General features: G+C 36.8%; 3 protein-coding genes across 4 annotated transcripts; all 3 read left to right on the forward strand.

Moving 5' to 3' along the window:
• Positions 1 to 17: 17 nt before the first annotated feature.
• Positions 18 to 6,090, forward strand: LOC133522407 (zinc finger protein 431-like). Of its 2 annotated transcripts, XM_061857738.1 has the most exons (7): positions 20 to 278; positions 348 to 780; positions 951 to 1,187; positions 2,555 to 2,753; positions 3,706 to 3,795; positions 4,926 to 5,072; positions 5,885 to 6,090. In XM_061857738.1, the coding sequence occupies exons 1-7, from the start codon at positions 156 to 158 to the stop codon at positions 6,036 to 6,038; spliced, it is 1,383 nt and encodes a 460-aa protein (XP_061713722.1). In that variant the 5' UTR covers positions 20 to 155; the 3' UTR covers positions 6,039 to 6,090. The 2 variants fall into 2 exon arrangements, with proteins under 2 accessions (XP_061713721.1, XP_061713722.1); XM_061857737.1 differs by having other exon boundaries at positions 18 to 780.
• A 333-nt stretch (positions 6,091 to 6,423) lies between these two features.
• On the forward strand, positions 6,424 to 13,499 carry LOC133522408 (gastrula zinc finger protein XlCGF46.1-like). Its single transcript, XM_061857739.1, has 8 exons — positions 6,424 to 6,461; positions 6,542 to 6,690; positions 7,116 to 7,545; positions 7,861 to 8,124; positions 8,847 to 9,045; positions 9,322 to 9,411; positions 10,718 to 10,864; positions 12,916 to 13,499. The coding sequence occupies exons 2-8, from the start codon at positions 6,568 to 6,570 to the stop codon at positions 13,049 to 13,051; spliced, it is 1,389 nt and encodes a 462-aa protein (XP_061713723.1). The 5' UTR covers positions 6,424 to 6,461; positions 6,542 to 6,567; the 3' UTR covers positions 13,052 to 13,499.
• Positions 13,500 to 14,573: 1,074 nt separating this feature from the next.
• LOC133522411 (zinc finger protein 391-like) lies at positions 14,574 to 22,291 on the forward strand. The gene is made up of 7 exons (XM_061857743.1): positions 14,574 to 14,815; positions 14,897 to 15,425; positions 15,526 to 15,789; positions 16,344 to 16,548; positions 17,789 to 17,878; positions 18,710 to 18,856; positions 20,683 to 22,291. The coding sequence occupies exons 1-7, from the start codon at positions 14,693 to 14,695 to the stop codon at positions 20,816 to 20,818; spliced, it is 1,494 nt and encodes a 497-aa protein (XP_061713727.1). The 5' UTR covers positions 14,574 to 14,692; the 3' UTR covers positions 20,819 to 22,291.
• Positions 22,292 to 22,368: the final 77 nt, after the last annotated feature.

The following is a 22,368-nucleotide window of genomic DNA, read 5'->3' on the forward strand; positions in this document are numbered from 1 at the left end:
CAGTATCAAAACGCAATAAAACGAAGCGGAGACAGCCGCTGTCAATGTCAAATCAATATTATTATTTATTTATTATTGCCTGTACATAGTTTAAAATTCAGTATATCCATGATTATGCGTTTCTTACTTAAATACGTGGGATTACATTTTTCATAATGGATTTGTGTAGAACCTGTCTTAAAACTCCGGCCAATAAGGCATTGTTAGACCTAGAAAAGGGTATAAATGTTGACGACAAAAACTACCTCGAAATCATGGTGTTTTGTTTAGATATTGAGGTAAATAACCGCGTGTGGGAGTTTATTATAAGCGTATTGCCAGTACTACATATGCCACTTCATTCACAGGTAACAAATGACTCAAAAATTACAACAAATCTCTGTAATATTTGCTACAGAAAAATCATTTCGTTTTACAAGTTTAAGGCGCTATCTCTAAAAAATGATGCCTATTTAAAATCTTTGAACCAAGTTATATCGCAAGAGGATCAAAAACTGTCAGTGTATGTCGATGAAAATGGAATCAAACATGAGAACCCCTTGGAAACTGACGAATATGGTTCTTGTATAGTTGAAGAGTACAAAAAAGAAATAAAACTAGAAATAGATGTGAAAAATGAAGTCAAATTTGAAGATGAAGATATCAAGAATGAAAAGCGATTAAGAGACATTCAAATAGAAGCTCAGGATGTTGACACATTGGAAGACATAGAGTCGGACACACAGAGTGTAATAAAAAAAATAAAAAATTATAAGACCAAAAGAACAAGTCAAGTAAAAAGTAAGACATTTGATTCCATTTGTACTTGAAGAAGCATTAATTTATGATCCATTACGGAATATTATCAAGTCATTTAGTACATTAACCAGAATTATATATATATCTGGACAAGTATATGTATTATTGTCTAAATGATTTTTTTATGTAATCATATTTTTATTTGTTAACAGTTAGTAAAAAACGTGGTCATCCACCTAAACCGGAGTACCAAATGTGTGAGGAATGCGGCAAACCAGTCCGTAACCTGAAGCAGCACATGGACCTCCACAAGCCTAAAAGTGAGCGGAAGATGCTGCCATGCAAGGTGCCAGACTGCCCTAAGCTCTTCTTCACCTATCGGGGTCAGAAATACCACTACAAAAGTACACATTTAGGCTTAAGATTCAAATGCGAAATTTGTAATAAAGGTAAGTGTAGAGTTGAAAGTTTTGACTTTATTTCCTGGCAATTATGATCAAGGCATGTTCAATGCAAAAGCTACATATGGTCACTTTCAAGCTTTGAGCGCAACGCCTTTCGTGTGCAGCTCAACATAAACATTATCGGAATGCACTAAGGTCGATATTGGTTTGAAGCTGGACGAGTCAATAGCCGGGTCCACGCTAAGTGAGCATAAACGCCTGGCAATTTCCTCACGCACAGAACGGCCAGTGTAGACATGCTTCAACCGAGGCCGCCTGCTCGGGCAAGGAAAACGCGCGCGTCCCGAGACCCGGCTATTGACGTCTTTGGTGGTCAAAGATTTAAAACATCTTATGATATCATCATAATGAAAGTTATAAATAGTGCAATTTCAATAATCCATGCCACAAACATTGTATCTGAGAGACACTGCACAAATTCAGATCAATAAAATATTTCCTTTGGTTTGAGGAGGCAGCTCTACCCTACCTAGAACCACATTACTAACTAACATACCCTTCTTGCTGGTTCATTTTATATTTAACTAGTTTTTTGGATACAATTACTATCCATTAATAAAATATAAGACAGTAATTGACAAATAAAAGTAATTAAGAATATTTATCTACACACATATCATAAACCCTCTTTAATGAACGAACTGTTTTGTTACAACAAATTCTGTGATAATGTTGCAATTGCTTCATAACTACATCAAAATCGAGTTGGTAATGACATTAAAATTTGGAATATCTCTAAAAATACAGCAATTCGATTTGACCTTCTATTCTAATATTAATCGAGATGACGTTTTATTCGAAATGAAATGTCAATTGCATACAATTTTGACCAATCTCCCATGTTATAATAGTTTGTATCGATCGATACGGAAAACGGCCACCGACTCTAGTTTGTCTCTGAACTTTAAAAAAAACTACGGATGCGTGACATGCGTAAAAAAAGTTTTGATTTACCGCCATTTGACGTACAGGTTATCTTTTAATTAGTTTTAAGTATAAAATGAGTTTGTTTTGTTGTTTTTAAAGTAACTATAGCAAACGTTTCGTGTTAAACGAGCGATAAAAATATTTCGGAGACGCCACCACATATCCGCGAGTTCCGCCAAGAGAGCAACGATGCCCCAACGTTGGCTGTAATTTGGGTTAGTGAATATATCATAAAAAGTTTATAATATGTGTGTAGATAAAATAGTGTATGTAACTGTATATAATTAGGCATTAAAACACTCGTGTGATCCTTTTAAGAAACTCTCTTCTTTCGTTTCTTAAACCCACACTCCTGTATTTTAATGCCTTTTATTATGTAGCAGTCATATAAACTACTATTGTACATAGTATATTGTCTGTTTCAGAAGTGACGAACTTGTCAGCGCACAAATTGCTCTCCCACAACCCTACCGCCCTCCCGCACGGCTGCGCGTCGTGCGGCCGCCGCTTCCTCTCGCGGTCGGCGCTCGCCACGCACATGACCTCGCACACGCAGGACCATGCGTTTGAGTGTGATGTCTGTCAGAAGAAGTTCCGGTCCAAGCCTTTTCTATCGAGGCATATGTGAGTTTTACTTTTTCAATGAAATAATTTAAGCCTAATATGTGTGGTTTTCACTTCAGATATAGGTACACGGTGGACTCGAGTAACCCGACAGATTTTAAACACGCATTCCCAAGGTTATAAGAAGCAAATGTGTGTGTTTTCTGCACACGACAAGATATTTATTTTTATACCTTTGTGAACAAAAACATTACCGAATAAGTAAAGTTTTTTTATTTGTAGATACATTTTGCGAGTTTCCTATAAAACTTGTCTGTCAGTAGGTATGTCAAAACCAACACACATAAACTAAATGCGGTTAAGAGCACACCTTTAAAATCTGTCGGGGTTTTCGAGCCCACAGTGTATAAATAATAAAATAGGTATGTGATATATGTGAGTTTTGCAGTTTTATGACCTACCTTTGTCTTAATCCTATCCTGAGCATACGGCCCACCTGATGGTAAGCGGTTACCGTAGCAGATGGACGCCTTCAACTCCAGAGGTGTTACATGCGCGTTGGCAACCTTATTCACCGGGCAAGAACACAACATGCAGGTACGCGCGAGGCAACTTCCTCACGCACAAAGCGGCCAGTGTAGACGTGCGGAGGCGGCGCGTGCGTTTTCCTCGCCCGAGCGCGTCGCCTCGGCCGAGGCACGTCTACACTGGCAGTTTTGTGCGTGAGGAAGTTGCCTCGCGCGTACTGTGTAGATCCGGCTAATGACATCTGCTGTGCTGTGCCCTACCACACAAAGTGAGGTGACATTCACAATGATCATACCTATCTTTTGGACGTAGTTTAAGGACATATCCGGGCTTAACACATAGATACAGAAACTGTCTAAACTATTGAATAAATACTTATCCTGAAACATGGAAATAATATACAGCCAGGCCAGGTAGTAACACCAACGTATCGGTTAACTGACTGCTTGTAAGACTTATTTTTTTAACTATATGTTTATTCCAGACGGCAGGTCCACGAGAAAGAGAGAAAATTTCAATGTGAATTTTGTTCAAAGGGTTTCTTCAGAAAGTCTGCACTTAATGATCATTTAAGGTAAGGAATATTTTGTGCACTCTTCTTCCGCCTTCCTCTTTAGATACTCATACTGCCAAACCAAACTCAACATAACATTAGTTTACGCGAAATGTCTGTTTTTTGTACTGATTGTGTATTTTAGAGATGGCACGAATATGCGGTAAGCGGTAACTATTCGGTATTCGGTCACTTTGCCGAAAATTCGGTCACTTAACCGAAAATTCGGTATTCGGCCGAATGTTGCCTACTATTAACCCACCGAAAACAAAACATTAAACTATTACATATAACGTACTCGCTTTTTTACGTCGTGCATGAATCCCGAAAATGAGACGCGGAGGGCTATGTTGAGCGTTGAATAAAAAGTATCTACAATACAAATAATAGAGATACAGTTCTGCAAGTATGGACTTTTCTATTGGAAATATTGTCCTCTTTTGTAATATTAATTTTGATTTTTCGTGTGCTAATAAACGCTTCGAATACATTTTTCTAGACATCATTACGAATCTAATGAGGTATTTCTAGTATCTCTATTTTTCACCGTTTCAGTTTATAGACTTTTATTTAATATTCAAAATTAGTTCTTGCGAAGTTGTTAAATACGTAGCGAACTTGCGTTTCACCCTTGCGTCGTCGTTACTCTGCTACTGATTCGCACTAAACGCTACCCATCCAGCTTTATCATGCGAACGGCTAATACGTAGAATTCACTTCCTGCAAAACTATTCCCAGTCCATTATAACTTGGATCTTTTTAAATCGAGAGTGAATAGACATCTTTTAGGTAAGGTAGGATTGTGGCAAACCTTTTTCTAATAAAAAAAGACCCTTTTGAGCATTTTTTTTGGTATTACAAATAATTATATGTTTATCATGGCTTGGATTTGATTGACTAACCACATTCACTAGTTCTGAGCAGCAAAAAGATTTCAATCTTAGAAAACGTTTTGCTTTGTTGGCGAACATTTTCATAAAAAATGTGACCCAAAATGTAGGCATGTTATGCTGAATATTCGGCGCTTCGGTCTAGAGGGGCCGAATATTCGGTATTCGACCTAACGATTATCTACGGTTTGTTACGCTTGACAAGCATTTATGAATAACGCCATTAGAAGTTAACTATGACTCAAGTATTTGGTCTCACAGGACACACACAGAGGAGCGCCCATACAAGTGCGAAGACTGCGGCAAAGCGTTCTCTTGGAGCACCACGTTGAAGAGCCATCGCTTGATCCACTCGGACGAAAAGAGGTTCCAATGCGAACTATGCGACAAGAGCTTTTTGAAACCCGGGTAAATGATAGCCGCCATTTCCAACTCTTTACTTGTCCAATTACATTTTAATCAAACCCCATATCTGAAACACTGAATAGATAATAAAACTTTACCGGAGCACTACACTAAAGAGCCACCGCCTGCGCCCCGTTTATGAGAATAAGTTCCAGTGCAAACTGTGCCATAAGAATCTTATTAAACTCGAGGAAATATTGGCCGCCATTTTGAATTTCTTACTTAATTGCCCGCCTGCATTTAATTCAATCATCACATCTAGGAGTCAGAGTTAATTTCAAATGCCATATGCTGGAAACTGGGAGCCTTTTTAGGATTCCTTATAAATTCCTCATATGATTTAAGGGGGAGTTCCATACTAGAAAAGATATATTGTAAAAAAAATTACCTTCATTTCTTCGTATTCTCGCACTTTCTATTTCTATCAACAGTTTATATACATACCTTTTATTTATATCAATTACTAGTTACAATACAGGCTCGGCCTAGTTTGGGGATCGCTATCATTTTTAGATGTTACGTCAAATGCTAACAAAATCTGTCCTATTTGTTTACATTATTTGTCTTTTCTATTGAACTCCACTTTACATCCATACGTATTAACTTATATCACTGGTATAAGTACAATATTCAGAATACCCGAAAATAATCACTTGGATAATACACAAAATGTGCTACCAGGTTTCAATTTTGCACTAACAACAACAAAGTTTACTGACCATTGCTATGCTAGTCCTTATGTCGTTGCAATACGATTCACAAATGATCAACTTAACTGCTTCGACGATAATAGACTTACTGCTCGTGCTTTGCAGGTATCTGCGCGCCCACATGATCAGCCACACGAAGGAGAAGCGCTACCCGTGCGCGTTCTGCGGCGCGCGCTTCGGCCGCTCCGACCACCGCAACCGGCACCAGCTCACCGCGCACAAGAAACAACACACATCCAACCTTATCTCCACGTCGTAAGGCTCAAATTAGGATAGCGCAACAATTATAAAATAAATCATGATCAATTTAATACGTTGTTCTTTTATTGCATAAGTATTTCCAAATTAATTGTTAAAGAGGTAATAGACTAATAGTCAACATATACCGTGGTCAATAGTTCTCTCTGTCCGTGCGTATATTATTATCACAGAAATTTATTCCTACTTCCTCTGTCTCTGGTAAAAACTTTCATGTTTATTTTTACATCAATATTTAGGGGATCTCCCTGTCTGTTCCATTTAGATGCAATGCTCCAGTAGTTAGCACCATGTGCAATTACTTTCCAAGGTTTTAAAACCTTTGATAGATGCTGTAACAAAACGCATGCAACCTGTGTATCTGTCACTGTCGGTGTCAAATCCACGTCAAATCATCTTGAACGCAAATAGTGCAAAGTGAATTGTGAATATTTTGTTTGTTGGGTGATTTTTGTCTTATTTATTATCGTGGGGTCTTAATATTAAATTGTCGAACTTTGTTAGGTCTCTTTTGGAACTATTTCATCATCATGGATTTATGCAGAACTTGCCTCGAGACTCCAGCCAATAAGAACATTTCGCAGTTGGAAAACGGCATAAATGAGGACAACATAAATTACTACGACATCATGATGTTTTGTTTAGATATCAAGGTAAGTAGTGCATAAGATTTTTTACATTCTCAAAAACAGAAACAGGTATCGCCTGAGCTAATAATATCTCGTTTACACATTCTCAGTATTCGAGTTGAGCCGTCAAAGTTTCGTTTCCACTATGTTTTTTTTTAACTATGTGTTTGTATAGTCCAATTCAGTTTCTTTATTGGTAAAAAGTATTTTACAGGTCACACAGCTAGATTTTAAATATGCTAGTTATACATATACAATTCTAGATAAAAAGACACAGGTTAAAGTTTACGGTTATAGGTAATTGTTATTACAGTTTAAATTTTAAATAATCTCTTTCATGAAATCACCAACTGAATAACATTCTTGGTCTAGAAGTAATCATTTAAGTTATTTGGTGAATATTGAATTTGTACCTTAACAATTTGTGAAATGATTCATTCCAATTACAGGTGTTTCAAGACTCCAAAATAACAACAAATCTTTGTGACAACTGCTTTGGGAAAATCATATCTTTTTACAAATTTAAGATGCTGTCTTTGAAAAATGATGCATATTTGAAATCTTTGCACCAAACTTCATCTCTAGAGGACCAAAAACTATCTATAAATTTTGATGGAGAAACAAAGCAAGAACACAAGAATATCTTGGAAAGAGATGAATATAGTCCCAGTTTAGTTGAAAATTGCATTAAAATAGAAATGCCAATTGAGGAGGAAAATATGTTAGAAAATGAAGTAAAGGAAATTGAGGATGAAGACACATCAGATGTTACGGATGATAGTGAAGATGAAACATCAGAAGATGAAAATTCTGACGAAGAACCAAGTGTGGCGGAAAAGGTTAAATATAAAACTGTCTGGGATAGGTTTAAAAAAAATGGTAAGAGGAATGCTTTAGACATGCTAGCTAAATAAATAGCTAAGATTTTACTTAGTGTATTGTAGGGTACAGTGCCCTAAATTTGGCAATCTACCTGATTTGGTCACAACTACATAAAAGTATATAAAGGTTTTATTACAACTCATACTCTTTTTGATTCATTGTTTTGTTTCTGCTACCCAAAGTTTGGAAGACATCATTCTTTAGAAATAAGAGCGCCTGTTGTCTGCCTCTAACATTAATTAATCGTTTTTCTTTTACTGAGGTGTGCCAATAAAAAGTATTAGAAATAATGTGTATGTGTTTATTTTACAGCACCAAAACGTAAAAAACGTAAGTGTGGCAAGAAAAAGCCAACCAGTAACAAAAATGTAATAAATGGGCGCCAGATATGTGAAGACTGTGGAATATCGGTGCTGGACCTGAAGGCACACTTGCTTACCCACCAGCCTAAAGACAAGAGGCAGATGCTGCAGTGCAGGGCTTGTCCAAAAATGTTCATCAGCAGAGGGGGGCGGCGGAGGCATTACAAGATCAGGCATTTGGGTGTGAAGGCCAAGTGTGATATTTGCGATAAAGGTAACATACCTTTTGATAATCCTAGAGTATATGTATTTGTAAGTAACTCGAGCAATGCTTCAGGGTTCAGGGACCTGTAAAGGGGTTGATCAACTAGGTATTATTATCATCCTATTGTATAAATATGGTAATATATACTAAATAAGAAGATGTGGTCTCAGCACTGAATGTCAATCAGTTTAAGAACAGACTAGACAAATACTTAACCAGCGCAAAGAATACATATTAAGTGAAGATCACTCAGATACAGGCAACTATCAGTTGTTTCAACTGCCTGCCTGATTAATAAATAATAATAATAATAATAAATAGCCAAATTACGGAATAAAGAATAATCATTTTTATATTAGTTGACTTTTTCTGAAGTGATTTTTACGGCTTAACGCATTCACTGCCAGCGACCCGCCAGACGGGCGCTCAGTCCCTAGTCGCTTTTCGCTACATACGCATTTTCCCATGTTATCGGCTACGCTCGTAGCGCGTAGCACGCGCTGGCACTGAATGTGTTAAACCTTAATCTGATGAATAAGAGGCATTATTCTTCTCACTTGTGGCTGATTCGGCAGTCAACCGTGCTGCATAAAAGAAACAATGCATTTTGTTAAGTTTTAAGCCAAATATCATCTCGGAAAATATAAACTAATCAAATTTGCGGAACATTTTGCACTACTTTACCCATCTAAGTATTCCTTAATTAGTGTCTATGCTGTTGTCTGATCCAGAGGTAGTCCACCTATCAGTGCACAAGCTCCAGGTCCACAACCCATCAGCCCTGCCGTTCGGGTGCGCCACGTGCGAGCGCCGCTTCGTGTGCAAGCCGGCGCTGGAGCAGCACATGACCAGCCACACGCAGCAAGCCGCGTTCGAATGCGAGATCTGCCACAAGAAGTTCCGCGCGAAAGGTCATCTCTCTAGACACATGTGAGTGTCATAAAATAACACGAAATAATTGATTTAATTCATGGGAGAAAATAAGTAATTCACTACTTAATAGTTAATACCTATTCAGGAATACTGTCTCTGATAGGATCTTTGTCAATGTTAAAATCAGATAAAAGGACCACACGGCAAATTATTAAGGAGATATGTTGAATTGAGATATGATCCAGGGAGATCGCAAGTTATCTAAGACTTTTGTAATATGTACTATTGCACTTTTTATATCAGCAGAAAGTAATGTATATCTGTTTGTTTTAGCCGGGAAGTCCATGAAAAAGAAAGGAATCATCACTGTGAACTTTGTTCTAAGGCTTTCTTCTGCAAAAGTACACTTCAAGAACATTTACTGTAAGTATTTCGAAACTATACAAAAATTACCCAGTTGTTACTTAACTCTACGATCTTGTTGGCAAATAAGGTCATATTGTAAAATCAACCTAACTACGATTGAGTTAAGGTTGGTGTGAAGCATGTCCTTGTTGCAAAAGTTGCACTATCTAAACTCGACCTAAGCTACTATAAATGAAGAATCATTTTTGCAAGGATGCCTACACAAAAGATAATCATTTTTGCAAGGAGGTCTATACAGAAAATTAAGTACTTATTCTAAGTGAACTTATGGTTGACTTCCCCAGGACACACATGACCAGAACTCTCCAGTCTAACTAAAAAAGCGGCCAAGTGCGAGTCGGACTCGCCCATGAAGGGTTCCGTACCATTTATGTTGTATTAAAAAAAAATATTTACTAGATCTCGTTCAAACCAATTTTCGGTGGAAGTTTGCATGGTAATGTATATCATATATTTTTTAGATTTTTCTTTCTGTTATTTTAGAAGTCACAGGGGGGGGGGGACACATTTTTCCACTTTGGAAGTGTCTCTCGCGCAAACTATTCAGTTTAGAAAAAAATGATATTAGAAACCTAAATATCATTTTTGAAGACCTATCCATAGACACCCCACACGTATGGGTTTGATGTAAAAAAAAATTTTTTTTTTAATTTTATTACGTATTAAAAAAAACTACTTTCTAGATCTCGTTCAAACCAAATTTCGGTGGAAGTTTGCATGGTGATGTACATCATATATTTTTTTAGGTTTATCATTCTCTTATTTTATAAGTTACAGGGGGGGAGGGACACACATTTTACCACTTTGGAAGTGTCTCTCGCGCGAACTATTCAGGTTAAAAAAAGATTATATTAGAAATCTCAATATCATTTTTGAAGACCTATCCATAGACACCCCACACGTATGGGTTTGATGAAAAAATATTTTTTGAGTTTCAGTTCTAAGTATGGGGAACCCCCAAAATTAATTGTTTTTTTTTCTATTTTAGTGTAAAAATCTTAATGCGGTTCATAGAATACATCTACTTACCAAGTTTGATCAGTATAGCTCTTATAGTTTCGGAAAAAAGTGGCTGTGACATAAACGGACAGACAGACGGACATGACGAATCTATAAGGGTTCCGTTTTTTGCCATTTGGCTACGGAACCCTAAAAAGTTGCATTCATCTAAACTCAACCTAACGACTTTAACTCAAGGTGCACTTCCCCATTCAATCGTACGCGCTCGCCTACATAAAAAAAACATGTATTTATTATTCTAAATTCCACCTAATCGTTTTAAACTTAAGGTCCACTTCCGCAGGACGCACGGCAACGAGCGTCTGTACCAGTGCACCGAGTGTGGCGTGTCGTTCATGACGAAGAAGTCCCTCAGGACTCACCGCCTCGTGCACAGCGACGTCAAGAGGTTTAAGTGCGAGTTCTGCGACATGAGCTTCAAGTTGAACGGGTATGGCGGCCATTTTGATTTTTTTACTCTTTTTACAAATTGCGTTTATGATAACATTTGACAAGTTACAGTCGCCAAGATAATTATATTAGGTGGCGTGTTGTCTCCTCTTCGTTTTTCTATTTTCATAAATTATATCTCTTCATCATACCACCTTTATGCCGACGACCTACCTATAATTATCAACTCCATTAATCGTGAATTGGATTGCATCTCAGACTGGAGTAGGCGATATGGACTTAAGGTCAACTCAAGCGATAATTGTAGGTAGTTCTAAATTAATTCCTAGGATTGATTTTTCTCTGCTGCCTGACGTAATGTTTGATGGTGTTCACATTCCCTTCTCACACAAAGTTAAAAACCTAGGATTCATAATAATAGACCGTACTTTATCTTGGATACCTCAAATTGGCGCGGTAAGCAGAAAGATGTTTGCTTCAATGGGTTCACTTCGCCGACTACGTAACTTCTTGCAATTAGCCACCAAAATTGCGCTTGCACAATCCCTTCTTATGCCTACACTAGACTATGCTGACATCAGTTATCTGGATCTTAATGAGGACCAGCTCAATAAACTTGAGCGCTTGCGATATCTCTGTATTAGATTTATATTTGGACTACGCAAATTTGACCATATTTCCAACTTCCGTACCCAGCTCAAGTGGCTCCCTATACGTCTTCGTCGTAATTCTCATATTCTCACTCTTCTTTATAGCGTTCTTAACTCCTCTATTCAGAGCTTAAAGCTTACTTAAAGAGCGTTTTACCTATCTCTCCTCCGTCAGGCCTTCACGGAAATATCTACTTGTTCCCCCTCCATCCTCTACAACATATTATACGGACTCTTTCACTTTTCGAGCTGTTCGGCTGTGGAACAGCCTGCCCTTAGATATTAGGTGTGCGAAAACTCTTCAAAGCTTTAAAACCCTACTGAAAAATCACTACTTGTCTCTTTCTTAATGTGTTATATTATGTATGTATGTATATATTTTAGATATGTATCTAATATTTATTTATTTTAATATAGGTATGTATTGTTATATTTATATGTTTATTTAAATTGTAAATGTATTGTATGTACTGTCTGCTTAATGTATGTGTAATTTTCCTATTCCTCTAATTAATTCGTGCACTACCTGTTCTAATAACTTACTGTTCTTTATATCCTGCTACCCTAAGGTTGTCTGGAATAAGTAAGGTTGCTACCTTTCTTTACATTGTAAATCTATTTTTAAATTTGTTTTCTTTGTGGTGCAATAAAGAATATTTACTTACTATATTAGAGCAGGAGCAATCATACAACTAAAGTTTTCAAGGAATTTGCCGACCCCTATTGTGATTAGAAGCGCTTGAAACGCTTTTGACTTTTTACATAAAAATCATTCTTTGTAAAAAAAAACAGGCCTGTACGATCATAGTGATACAATAACGCTTGGGACTTAAGCAGAAATGAAAAATGAGACTATGATAAGAGCAAACAATAATAGCGCTTTCTTTGCTACTCCTACTGAAAGTTCCATAAGACCATACCATTCAATCATATCACCTGAATAACCTATGGCATATCCAGAGATCCTATACCAAAGAGAATTTGAAATAGAGGTGTATTGCCAAAGAAAACTTCGTAGCTACGTATATTTACTGCCTTCTTTCGATACATAATTAAAACCTTTAGAACGCCATTTGACTTTGATCCTTATATTTTCACTGATATGTGTTCAATTTGTTAAATATCAAAAAGAGGCGCCATCTTACCGGGCACTACCTAAAGGTTATGGCGCTATCTAAGCGATGCTGCTATACCTTTGGCTTGTGATATATTAGATGGCGCCGCTTTTTGATATTTAACAAATTTAACTCACATCAATAAAATAATAAGGATCAAAGTCAAATGGTGTTAAGTTTTAATTATGTGTCGAAAGATGGCAGTAAATTTACGTCACCACAAAGTTTTCTTTGACAATACACCTCTATTTCAAATTCTCTTTGCCTATACTCATGTGTTTAATTAAAACCATTTAACAAAAATTGACACATTATTATTGTTGCAGTTACCTCAAACTACACATGATCACGCACACAAAAGAGAAGCGTTACTCTTGCCAGTACTGCGGCAAGCGCTTCGGCCGCCCCGACTCCTGCCGGAGACACGAGGCCGGCCACCAGAAACAAGCTGCAGCCGACTGAACACTTTATTTGTATAGTGAATTAATGATACGGCTCAAATTTGGACGGCTGTTTTGAAACCAGGTGCAGTTTCATAACGTCGACACAGTTAACTTTTATTAAAAATAAAACTTTGAAACAAAGTACTAAGGTTGTAATTTTCTTGATACATGTTTGTGAAAACAAACAAAAACCTACTGTTGTAACTATAGTGCATTTGTGTACAGTGCATAGTGCAATAATTTTAAGTTTTACATTTGCTGCGCCGCGTAATGACAAATGCTGTCAGATAAATGGATGCTGAGAAATTTTGAGGCTGCGAAGTTAATGATTCCTATTATATCAGATATAAGCAGGCTTCATTGAAAGCAAAATTGTATTTATGTACCTATATTAAAACATTTATTTTTAAATTAACCCGTTTATGTACCTAATTAATGTTATTATTATTAAAATAGTGTTGTATTAACATAGTTTTTTTTTTACCGGTAATGGTGGTCGCACCCTGGATGAATATGATCATGTGATCCCTGTTACACGTATAACGTTATGACAGCCAGTGTCGGAACACCCTAAACAAAACTTACTAACCGATACATAGATAAATACTTCGGAGCCATATACAAAAATACTAACGACTAGCAATTTAGAAAAGTTTCCTATAAAAATGCTTTAAAAGTATTAGTAGAACCTTTAGCTGGAAAAATAAAAAAATAACAGCATATCATAATGTCTAAGGTTCGCCCTTCGCCTTTTAATTTATTTTCATAAATCATAAATCTTTATTTGCAGGAAATAAAGGCTAATAGCTAATAGGCGCTTTTGTACTTACACTTTTGTACTACTAATCGTGGACGGTAACGACTATCTAACGATTTATCATAACGATAGTTGAACGATAGGGACAAAGCAGGGTCCTAAACGTATGAAATTGTACGCAGTCTCTTTTTACAAGCTTTTATTTACTTTCACCTGACCTTTGTCTGTTTGTTTGATTACAAGCTTTTATTTAACTGCCCTGTTAGTATGTAGGTATGGGACAAATTTTGCAAGTTAAATTTGATCCACTACCCGGTTTCCGAGCTGAAAATTTGCATACATATGTAAGTCGGGTGACAATGCAATATTATGGTACCATCGAACTGATCTGATGATGGAGATAGGAGGTGGGCATAGGAACTCTGTGATAAAACAACGCAACCTAATTGTGTTTGGGGTTTTTAGAATTTGCTCGATGAGTATTAGTTGCCTGTGGTAAGAAAAGTACAGTCAGCGATAAAAGCTTGTACCAAAAATGAAATTTTTGCCAAAAACTTATATACCCTCGTTGACGATATCTCACAATCTGCCGTCCATTCCATACAACCAACATACTGTACACCAAAGAATATAATACTACCTCCACCTAGAATGCGAACTCTTGCACCAGCTATTTTATGCGCCACGTGCTAGTACACATTGATTACCCGCTGAAAGCGAGCTTGTGCCATAACCAAACGCAAAATGCTTACTGCTTTGCTGTCAATGTCATGTCATTGTTATTATATGCTCTTTGTATTTTTTTATGTTTATGGTGTGGGTTGCAGGCCGTTAGTCCAAAATAGTTAATTATAGCTATTTTACTGTAGGGTCTGTAAGTGTAAGCGTCAGAGATTTATTATAATGACCACTTGCAGAACCTGCCTAAAATCTCCAGCCAATAAAAATATTTCAGAGCTGGGTAATGGTATAGAAGATGATAGCAAACAGTGCGTCGATATCGTAGCATTTTGTTTAGATATAAAGGTAATAAATATTCATACTTCAAAATAAATGTTCATAAGGCTATATTTATAAAGATTACTTAATGACTGGTTCGAATTTCAGATTACAGAAGACTCCAAAATAACAACCAATCTATGTTACGACTGCTATAGAAAAATTATATCGTTTTATAAATTTAAGATATTATCCTTAAAAAATGATGCATATTTGAGATCTGTGCATGATGTGCAGTCAAAAGTCCAAAAAGTTTCTTTTTACGTTGACGAAAATGGCGTAAAACACGCAAATTTCGTGGAGTCTGATGATTTTGGTCCAAATTTAGTAAAAGATGGCAATACAGAAATTAGAAAGGATATTGATCGTGATGTGTTTTCTTTGGGAAATGTTAAAATAGATGACATAAAGGTTAAATGTGAAGAAAAGTTAGGTGATACTCAAACGTATGAGGACCATGGCACAATAGATGAAGAAACTCAAACATATGAGGGCCATGACACAATAGAATACCTCTTATATCCATCAGTATCCATCAGTAGCTGCCCAGCTACTGATGGATCTAGAGATGGAGGTGAGCCATCTAGCAAAGAAAAGGATATTAAAAGTAAAAATATTAAAAGGGCTAATAGAATGGGTAAGGATGGCTAATAAACTCTTGTTGACATTAAATTTGTGAACTTGAGGCAAATGAATATTAAAAATATGTTATACATTTTATCTTTTTTCCTCTGTAGCACCAAAACATAAGAAACGTAGCTCGAAGATAAAAGACCTGAAAAAAGATGGAAAGGTGTCACAAGGACCTCATACTTGTGAGCAATGTGGTATAACCGTAATTGACATTAAGTCACACTCCTTGACTCACAAGTCAAAGGATGAACGGAAAATGCTGAAGTGCAAGGCCTGCCCTAAGCTGTTTGTTTCCAGAGGTGGTAGACGCAGACATTTCAACGTCCACCATTTAGGTCGTAAAGCCAAGTGTGATATTTGCAATGGAAGTAAGTTTAGAATCAACAATTAATGTAAATTGAATTAATTGTGTTAATTGTTAAAGCGCATATAAATAGAAAATTACTTACCACGTAAAAATGGGAGACTGCATACTATATAGTGGGGGCCTAGTAAATTTTTCTACAGTATATGACATCTATAGTATATCTCTGTGTACCATGTTTACAAGTTTATCTCCATTTAACATTTATTTTGTTTGTATTTACTGTTATTGATATGGAAATGTAAATTATTTTGTAGGATATGCATATTAAATATGTTTAAACGGGTCACTCACGTATTTTAAGTTGAAAACGCTCCACATGTTTCACTTTAAACTGAGGATATGCATATTTAGCATTTCTTTGTCAATTTTATATGAACAATTTGCCTACATATTTGACAGCCTCTACTTATCTCACCATTATTGAATGTGATATCTGTTACATTGCAGCATTTGATCAATTGATTGAATTCATTGCACTTTATTGTAGCGCAATAATCTAAAATCGCATGCAATTATGAGTGAGGCGAGTAGTCTAAATTTTTTTTTATGTTCCAGATTATGTTCATTTGGACACGCACATCAAGCAAGTGCACAAGAAGGACGAACTACGATTCGCCTGCGTGACGTGTGGGCGCCGCTTCGTGTCTCGGCCTGTGTTGGACCAGCACATGGTCACGCACGCTGAGACCATAGATAAACCATTTAAATGTGACCTCTGCCCCAAGAAGTATGCATTTAAGCAGTGTCTTAGAGACCATATGTAAGTAGATATATGATGACTCCTATCCTAGTTGATAATGATAGTGACCCTGTCTACAACACAGGAGATCTCAGTTCCGAGTCCTGGTAATGACTTTTATTTGTGTGTTTATGATTAATATTTATTCCTGACTTATGGACCCACAACACATACAAGCCTTATGAATTTTCTTGGACTTGATAGGGCCTGCAGGTAGAGCAGGGGATACCACGATCCTTTCCCAAGTGTTCCATAGTCATTAAGGTACCCTTACTGAAGTCGGAACGCATCTGAGCGTGCACACTCGACGCTGACACCGATCGCCGTATCGAGTAGGGAAAGTAAACTGTAGCCTCAGTGATAGTACCCACAACAAAGCTGAGATTTGGCTCGGGGACTAGACTCTGACCACGCTAACTTCGCACCAATTTGGCAGTAACAATGCATAATACATATCCCTACAGGCTCCATACTTGACTTAGCACTTGGTTCTAAAATATGCATAAATTTGAGGGAAATTAAAGTGGGGGTGATTTTTTTTCTTCTTTTTTTCGCTTCAACCCTATTATGACAGATATCGATGGATAGGTATTTTAGAATAAAGAGGTGTTTTAAAAACATTTTTGATGAATTCTTTACATTGTATTTTCAGCAGCAATCTCGCAATTCTACATATCTGCTTAAACTCAAGTTTTCCTAAAAAAACACCCGTCTTTATGTGTAACTTTAGCGATAAGATATTATAAAACTTCGAATGTCGATTTTTTTAGGAATAAGTGAGTTTTAGCCGATATAACAAAGCACGTTCTCATTATTTTTTGCTGCTTTTAAACATATACTCAAACCAGCCATTAACTAGCAAGTTGCTTGAACATCACTTTCTATAGGAGTTAGAAGATTTAGTAACTTTTTAGTACTTTGGAGGACAATTTCTCCCAATAGGTTGAGTTTGGGCAGCTAAAAAAAAATACGTGTCCGTTATTTTAGACTACTCTATAACATATATAAATATAAATCAAATCGGAACCGGACAGTTGGGTACCTTTCCTTGTGAGTAACTTTTACTATGGGACCAACCCCGAAATCTATATATTATATTATTATATCTATATATCATATTTTTTGGCCACCTTGTATAAACTAGGAAAATGTTTTAGATATGTTAAATCCAAAGAAACTTTAACTATAGTCTAGAGATTTTAATTACAAACTAGTTGAAACAAATAGGTTTTAATTTTAACCTTATTACTGTTTGTTCTAGCAAGCGAACCCATGAAAACAAAAGAAATTACCAGTGCGAATACTGTACGAAAACGTTCTACGCCAGAAATGAGTTAATAAATCATTTAAGGTAAGCGCTTTTAGGGTTCCGTAACTTCTGAGCACAAAGGGTAAAACGGAACCCTATTACTAAGATTCCGCTGTCCGTCCGTCTGTCCGTCTGTCACCATCAGATTGTATCTCATGAACCGTGAGAACTAGTTGAAACTTTTATAGATGATGTATTTCTGTTGCCACTATAACAACAAATACTAAAAAGTACGGAACCCTCGGTGAGCGTGTCCGACTCGCACTTGTCCGGTTTTTATATGAAGTATCTCGTCGATTTTTTCATATTTTTATATGTAGAAATTAAGAAAAACATATTTAGATATCTTCTAAAATGATCCCTTTAATTTATAGAATAAGATTTGCAAAGGAATATTGTATTTCGAGACTTTCATTATTTATTTATATTGTAACCGGTTGAAAACCATATCATACGAAAAATTAAATCATGTCCCTCATGTTACAGTGTACTTACTATTTATTATTTTTCGTGCATTTTCGATATGGTTTACGACATTGACTTATATCTAAGGACGGCCTTACGGGCACGAGAATGGTGCTAGTTCAGCGGTGTCACTCACGACTTCGAGCCAATTGTGAAGACTACAGCAACATCAACCATCTCATCAACCAATCGCATTGTGGCGTTAGACTGCACGATTGCTTCGAATTCGTGTGCGTGACACCGCTGCACTGGCCCCATTCTTATTGCCCTTAAGGCCCGTCCTTAGATATATGTCAACGGTTTACGATGACGCATTGTCCGAGATTAACCCATTGTGGCTGTGTATTTAAAAAATGACAATGGAAATTCGATCTCACAGTCTGCGAATTAAGTTTCAATTTTGGACAGGATCCACACAATGGAGCGCCCCTTCGAGTGTGGGGAATGCGGCAAAGCCTTCACGTGGAAGAGGGCGCTTGTGTCGCACATGCTCGTTCATAGCGGTATCAGGGACTTCAAATGTCAACGCTGCGACCAGAGCTGCAGAACAGCTTCGTAAGTCAACCACCATTTTGAAATCGTTCAAGTGGAAGGGGGACGCTTCGGCCCACATGCTGGTTCAGAGCGGTATCAGGGAAATTAACACTTTCATTGCCAGGCCAAAACTCAAGTCCACCGCTGAATGCCGGCGTAAATACAAACATCTATATAAGACTCCCCCGTGGAGTCCAAACGCGCACTCGGCGAATAAACAACGCGGCACGCCAGGAACTCCGCCGGAGAGTTCATTTATTTCTATGCCGTATGCCGACGACTCCTCTAGGGAGTCCAGGGCTGTCACAAAGGACAAAATTGCCAACGCCATGCATTTTTAGTTGCATAGTGAGCATAAATACATATTATATTAGGGAGGTATGTCGGATACCTACCTACTCTAAACTTTATTTACTAGGCTAGCTATTAGTATAAAGCTGCGTACGAATTTGAACGAACGAATTTTAACTAAAAATCGCATTTTTGTAATCCTAAAAAACGAGGTATAGTGACAACCCTGAAAAATCGTAAGTTTCGTAAGAACTCGCTAGAGGAGTCGCGTGGCATGTGAACAAAGTTTTCGAGAACTCCCTAGTGGAGTTCTTGGCAGTGAAAGTGTTAAGTATTCTAAATTAGTGTCCGACCGAACCATGTTTTTTGCCGAAACCAAAGGTTCAGCTTTGGCTCTAGTTTCGGCCGAAACCGAAACTTTTGTAAACTGGTTAAAATCGTTGAAAAAATTCATAATACCGCTTTTATATACTTATTGAGACTGCGTCGATCGTCCAGTGGCGCCCTCATGAGGAGAATTCTGTTTTCTAATAAACCAATTAATATCTGTATACATAAATCAGTTTATTATTATTATTTTTATTGTTTAGTATTTTGTTTCATATTATTGTCCTACTTGTTCCCCAACTTCTTTGTTACATAGTTTAGTTTCAAAGTACTATTTCGTAAGTTTTGCCCCGGTCGAAAGGTTCGGGCGTTTTCGGCTGAAACCGAAACTACGGCCGAAACTGGCCGAAACCGAATCTTCGGTCGGACACTAGTATCAATATAAGCTTCAGGGCGGTTAAGTAAGTCAACCGCCATACAGCCCAATATCAACCTCAGTCCATTCCCACAAGGTTCAGGATGACGCACCGCGCATGATAGAGCGTGCCTGAACTGAAGCACAGTGGCCTGTTTAATGGCGCGAACGGTTAATGTCAAGTTTAAGTTTCCAATGTAGGCCACAAGATGGCAGTACCTATGAAAACCTTCGTGAACTGTAGAGGGCAGCACTTGCTTTGGCGTGAAGTGTTATAGTCTGTATCTTTAGGTATTTAAATAAAAGTAAACAAAATCTACCCTCAAATGAGCTAGTTGAGGGTAGATGAATACATTACATGATCAAATAATGTAGGTTAAGGTCAGGTCGTTCAGTGACAGATCCAGGCGGTTTTGTATTTGTTTTGTTAACCAATAAATGTTATAACTACCCGAAAATGTACAAATTGTTTGTTTACTTTTATTTATATACCTAACTAAAGGTACAGACTATTAAAGTTTATGTTTACGATTCAGGCCACAAGATGGCACACCCTCCAACGTGCACGGCCCCCATAGCCGGGGCGTTCAAATGCTTAAGCATATTTTGAACTGACTACTATTCCAAGAAGGCGTTTTAAGCGAAATGGCAAAAAGTGAAAATAAGCATCAAAACAAATTGTATCACAGTCGGATTTGTATTTGACAATGTGTCGGAATATCATCATGGATTTCTATGAAAATATGACGTTTATAATGACATGCCCACACCTTGCACAGTTAGCGACGGATTCTAAGTAGTTTCTACTTTGCAGCGACCTAAAGACCCACATGATCACGCACACAAAGGAGAAGCGGTTCTCTTGCCAATACTGCGGCAAGCGCTTCGGCCGCGCCGACTCCTGCCGGAGACACGAGGCCGGCCACCAGAAGCAACCTGCAGCCGACTGAACACCCTATTTATATAGTTATACTAAACAAAGTGCAGTTTTGTATTGTCGACACGGTAAAAATATAACCTTAGAATCAGAATGTTTTATTTGTAAAACATAGGTACACAATAGGTCTTATTTTATAGGTTTGAACATTTGAACAATTTGTTTTGCCGGTTGGCATCCATATGAGAATGAAAATCGAAGTCAATAATACAAATGTTGTAAGATACTAGATTACAATTAAAATATATCATTAGTCATTAAAATATTAATATCTTATTTGTCATAATATCATAACATAATCATCTACATAGATATTCTTGTGTGGAATATGCTTTATTTACTAGAAATGTTAAAAAAGTTTTTTTTTTAATTATATGTAGAGGTCGTGTAGTTTCCTTATGCTATCAGATAGCATAGATAAATAATTTTAATTACCAATCTTAATCGCCATTCTAAATACACTTTTTGAAATAAATTGTATAGTTCTTCTTTATGTTGCCAATTTTACGTTCACTGTTAAACTTTGTATATTGACCAGATTGACCTATATTACTTTTCACGTACTCAACAATGCTGTTTCGTATACCTAAATAATGGGATGAGAAGGGAAGGGATGGAAGTGTTAATATGGTCAATCCAGTAAAAAAGGTTTTACATGATTTAGATAAGTTTAAACCACATATGGATACTACATTTCTGTCTGTAGAGTTTCCCCAGAAGATTACCCGGTATCTTAAAGTTGACATGACGTAAGCGTGATAGCAAGTTATGACAGCAGCGGTGGCAGCATGGTTTAATTTTTATCACTTGTCACTAAGCCCGTCACTTTCATGCCTACATACTTGTTAGAACGATACAGGCATGGTGACAAATGATAAAGAGCCGACCATCTCAGCCCTACAGGTTATGTAAAAATGTATTAAGTTTTTTACATTATGGTCAATTTGGTATTTCCATAGCATGCTGCCATTGGCTAAACATGTGATACCTACTGCTTATAATGATTATGTCAACTTCAATTTAGCAAATAAATAATAATAATATATTTCTGTATCTGTTTTTATGTAGTGTGCAATAAAGAATTTTATTATTATTATTAATAACTCTGTCTTGTATCAGTCTTCTTTCTTACATTTGTTCTGTTTTTCCTTTCTAGACTGTATCATGTACCTAGTTTGTATAAATACTGTCTATTATAAATTTCACAGTGTATTAGTTCGCTGTAATGCTGTGTACATTTATTGAAAGAATAAAAAAAATAAAAATAAATCTTATTATCTTATCTTACCTAATCCTAAAAATTTTGAGACGTCAGTTACTATTACTAAGTGTAATACGGGTTAAAATCGGACGGCTGTTATGAAATTAGATGCAGATTGGACAAATTAAACCTTAAAATGGAGTGCTAATGTTCAAAATCCATATTTGTAAGAACATGCATTTGTAACTAGTGCAGTACCAAAATAAAGTGTTGTGTATTTGAGTATTATTTTAGTTTTATTACCTTTCAGTCCAATTTCCAATTTTCTTATAAATTAAGTATGTATAATGGGATTTATTCTT

This window comes from Cydia pomonella, chromosome 10 (genome assembly GCF_033807575.1).
Source record: "Cydia pomonella isolate Wapato2018A chromosome 10, ilCydPomo1, whole genome shotgun sequence".
In the NCBI taxonomy this organism is placed as follows: Eukaryota; Metazoa; Arthropoda; class Insecta; order Lepidoptera; family Tortricidae; genus Cydia; species Cydia pomonella.

Coding starts and splice junctions, on each gene's coding strand:
- LOC133522407 (XM_061857737.1), top strand. CDS start 156: ATGGATTTGTGTAGAACCTGTCTTAAAACTCCGGCCAATAAGGCATTG. Junction 781..950: donor AAGAACAAGTCAAGTAAAAA/GTAAGACATTTG, acceptor ATTTGTTAACAG/TTAGTAAAAAACGTGGTCAT. Junction 2,754..3,705: donor CCTTTTCTATCGAGGCATAT/GTGAGTTTTACT, acceptor TGTTTATTCCAG/ACGGCAGGTCCACGAGAAAG.
- LOC133522408 (XM_061857739.1), top strand. CDS start 6,568: ATGGATTTATGCAGAACTTGCCTCGAGACTCCAGCCAATAAGAACATT. Junction 6,691..7,115: donor TGTTTTGTTTAGATATCAAG/GTAAGTAGTGCA, acceptor TTCCAATTACAG/GTGTTTCAAGACTCCAAAAT. Junction 8,125..8,846: donor GTGTGATATTTGCGATAAAG/GTAACATACCTT, acceptor TGTCTGATCCAG/AGGTAGTCCACCTATCAGTG.
- LOC133522411 (XM_061857743.1), top strand. CDS start 14,693: ATGACCACTTGCAGAACCTGCCTAAAATCTCCAGCCAATAAAAATATT. Junction 15,426..15,525: donor TAAAAGGGCTAATAGAATGG/GTAAGGATGGCT, acceptor TTTCCTCTGTAG/CACCAAAACATAAGAAACGT. Junction 17,879..18,709: donor GAGTTAATAAATCATTTAAG/GTAAGCGCTTTT, acceptor AATTTTGGACAG/GATCCACACAATGGAGCGCC.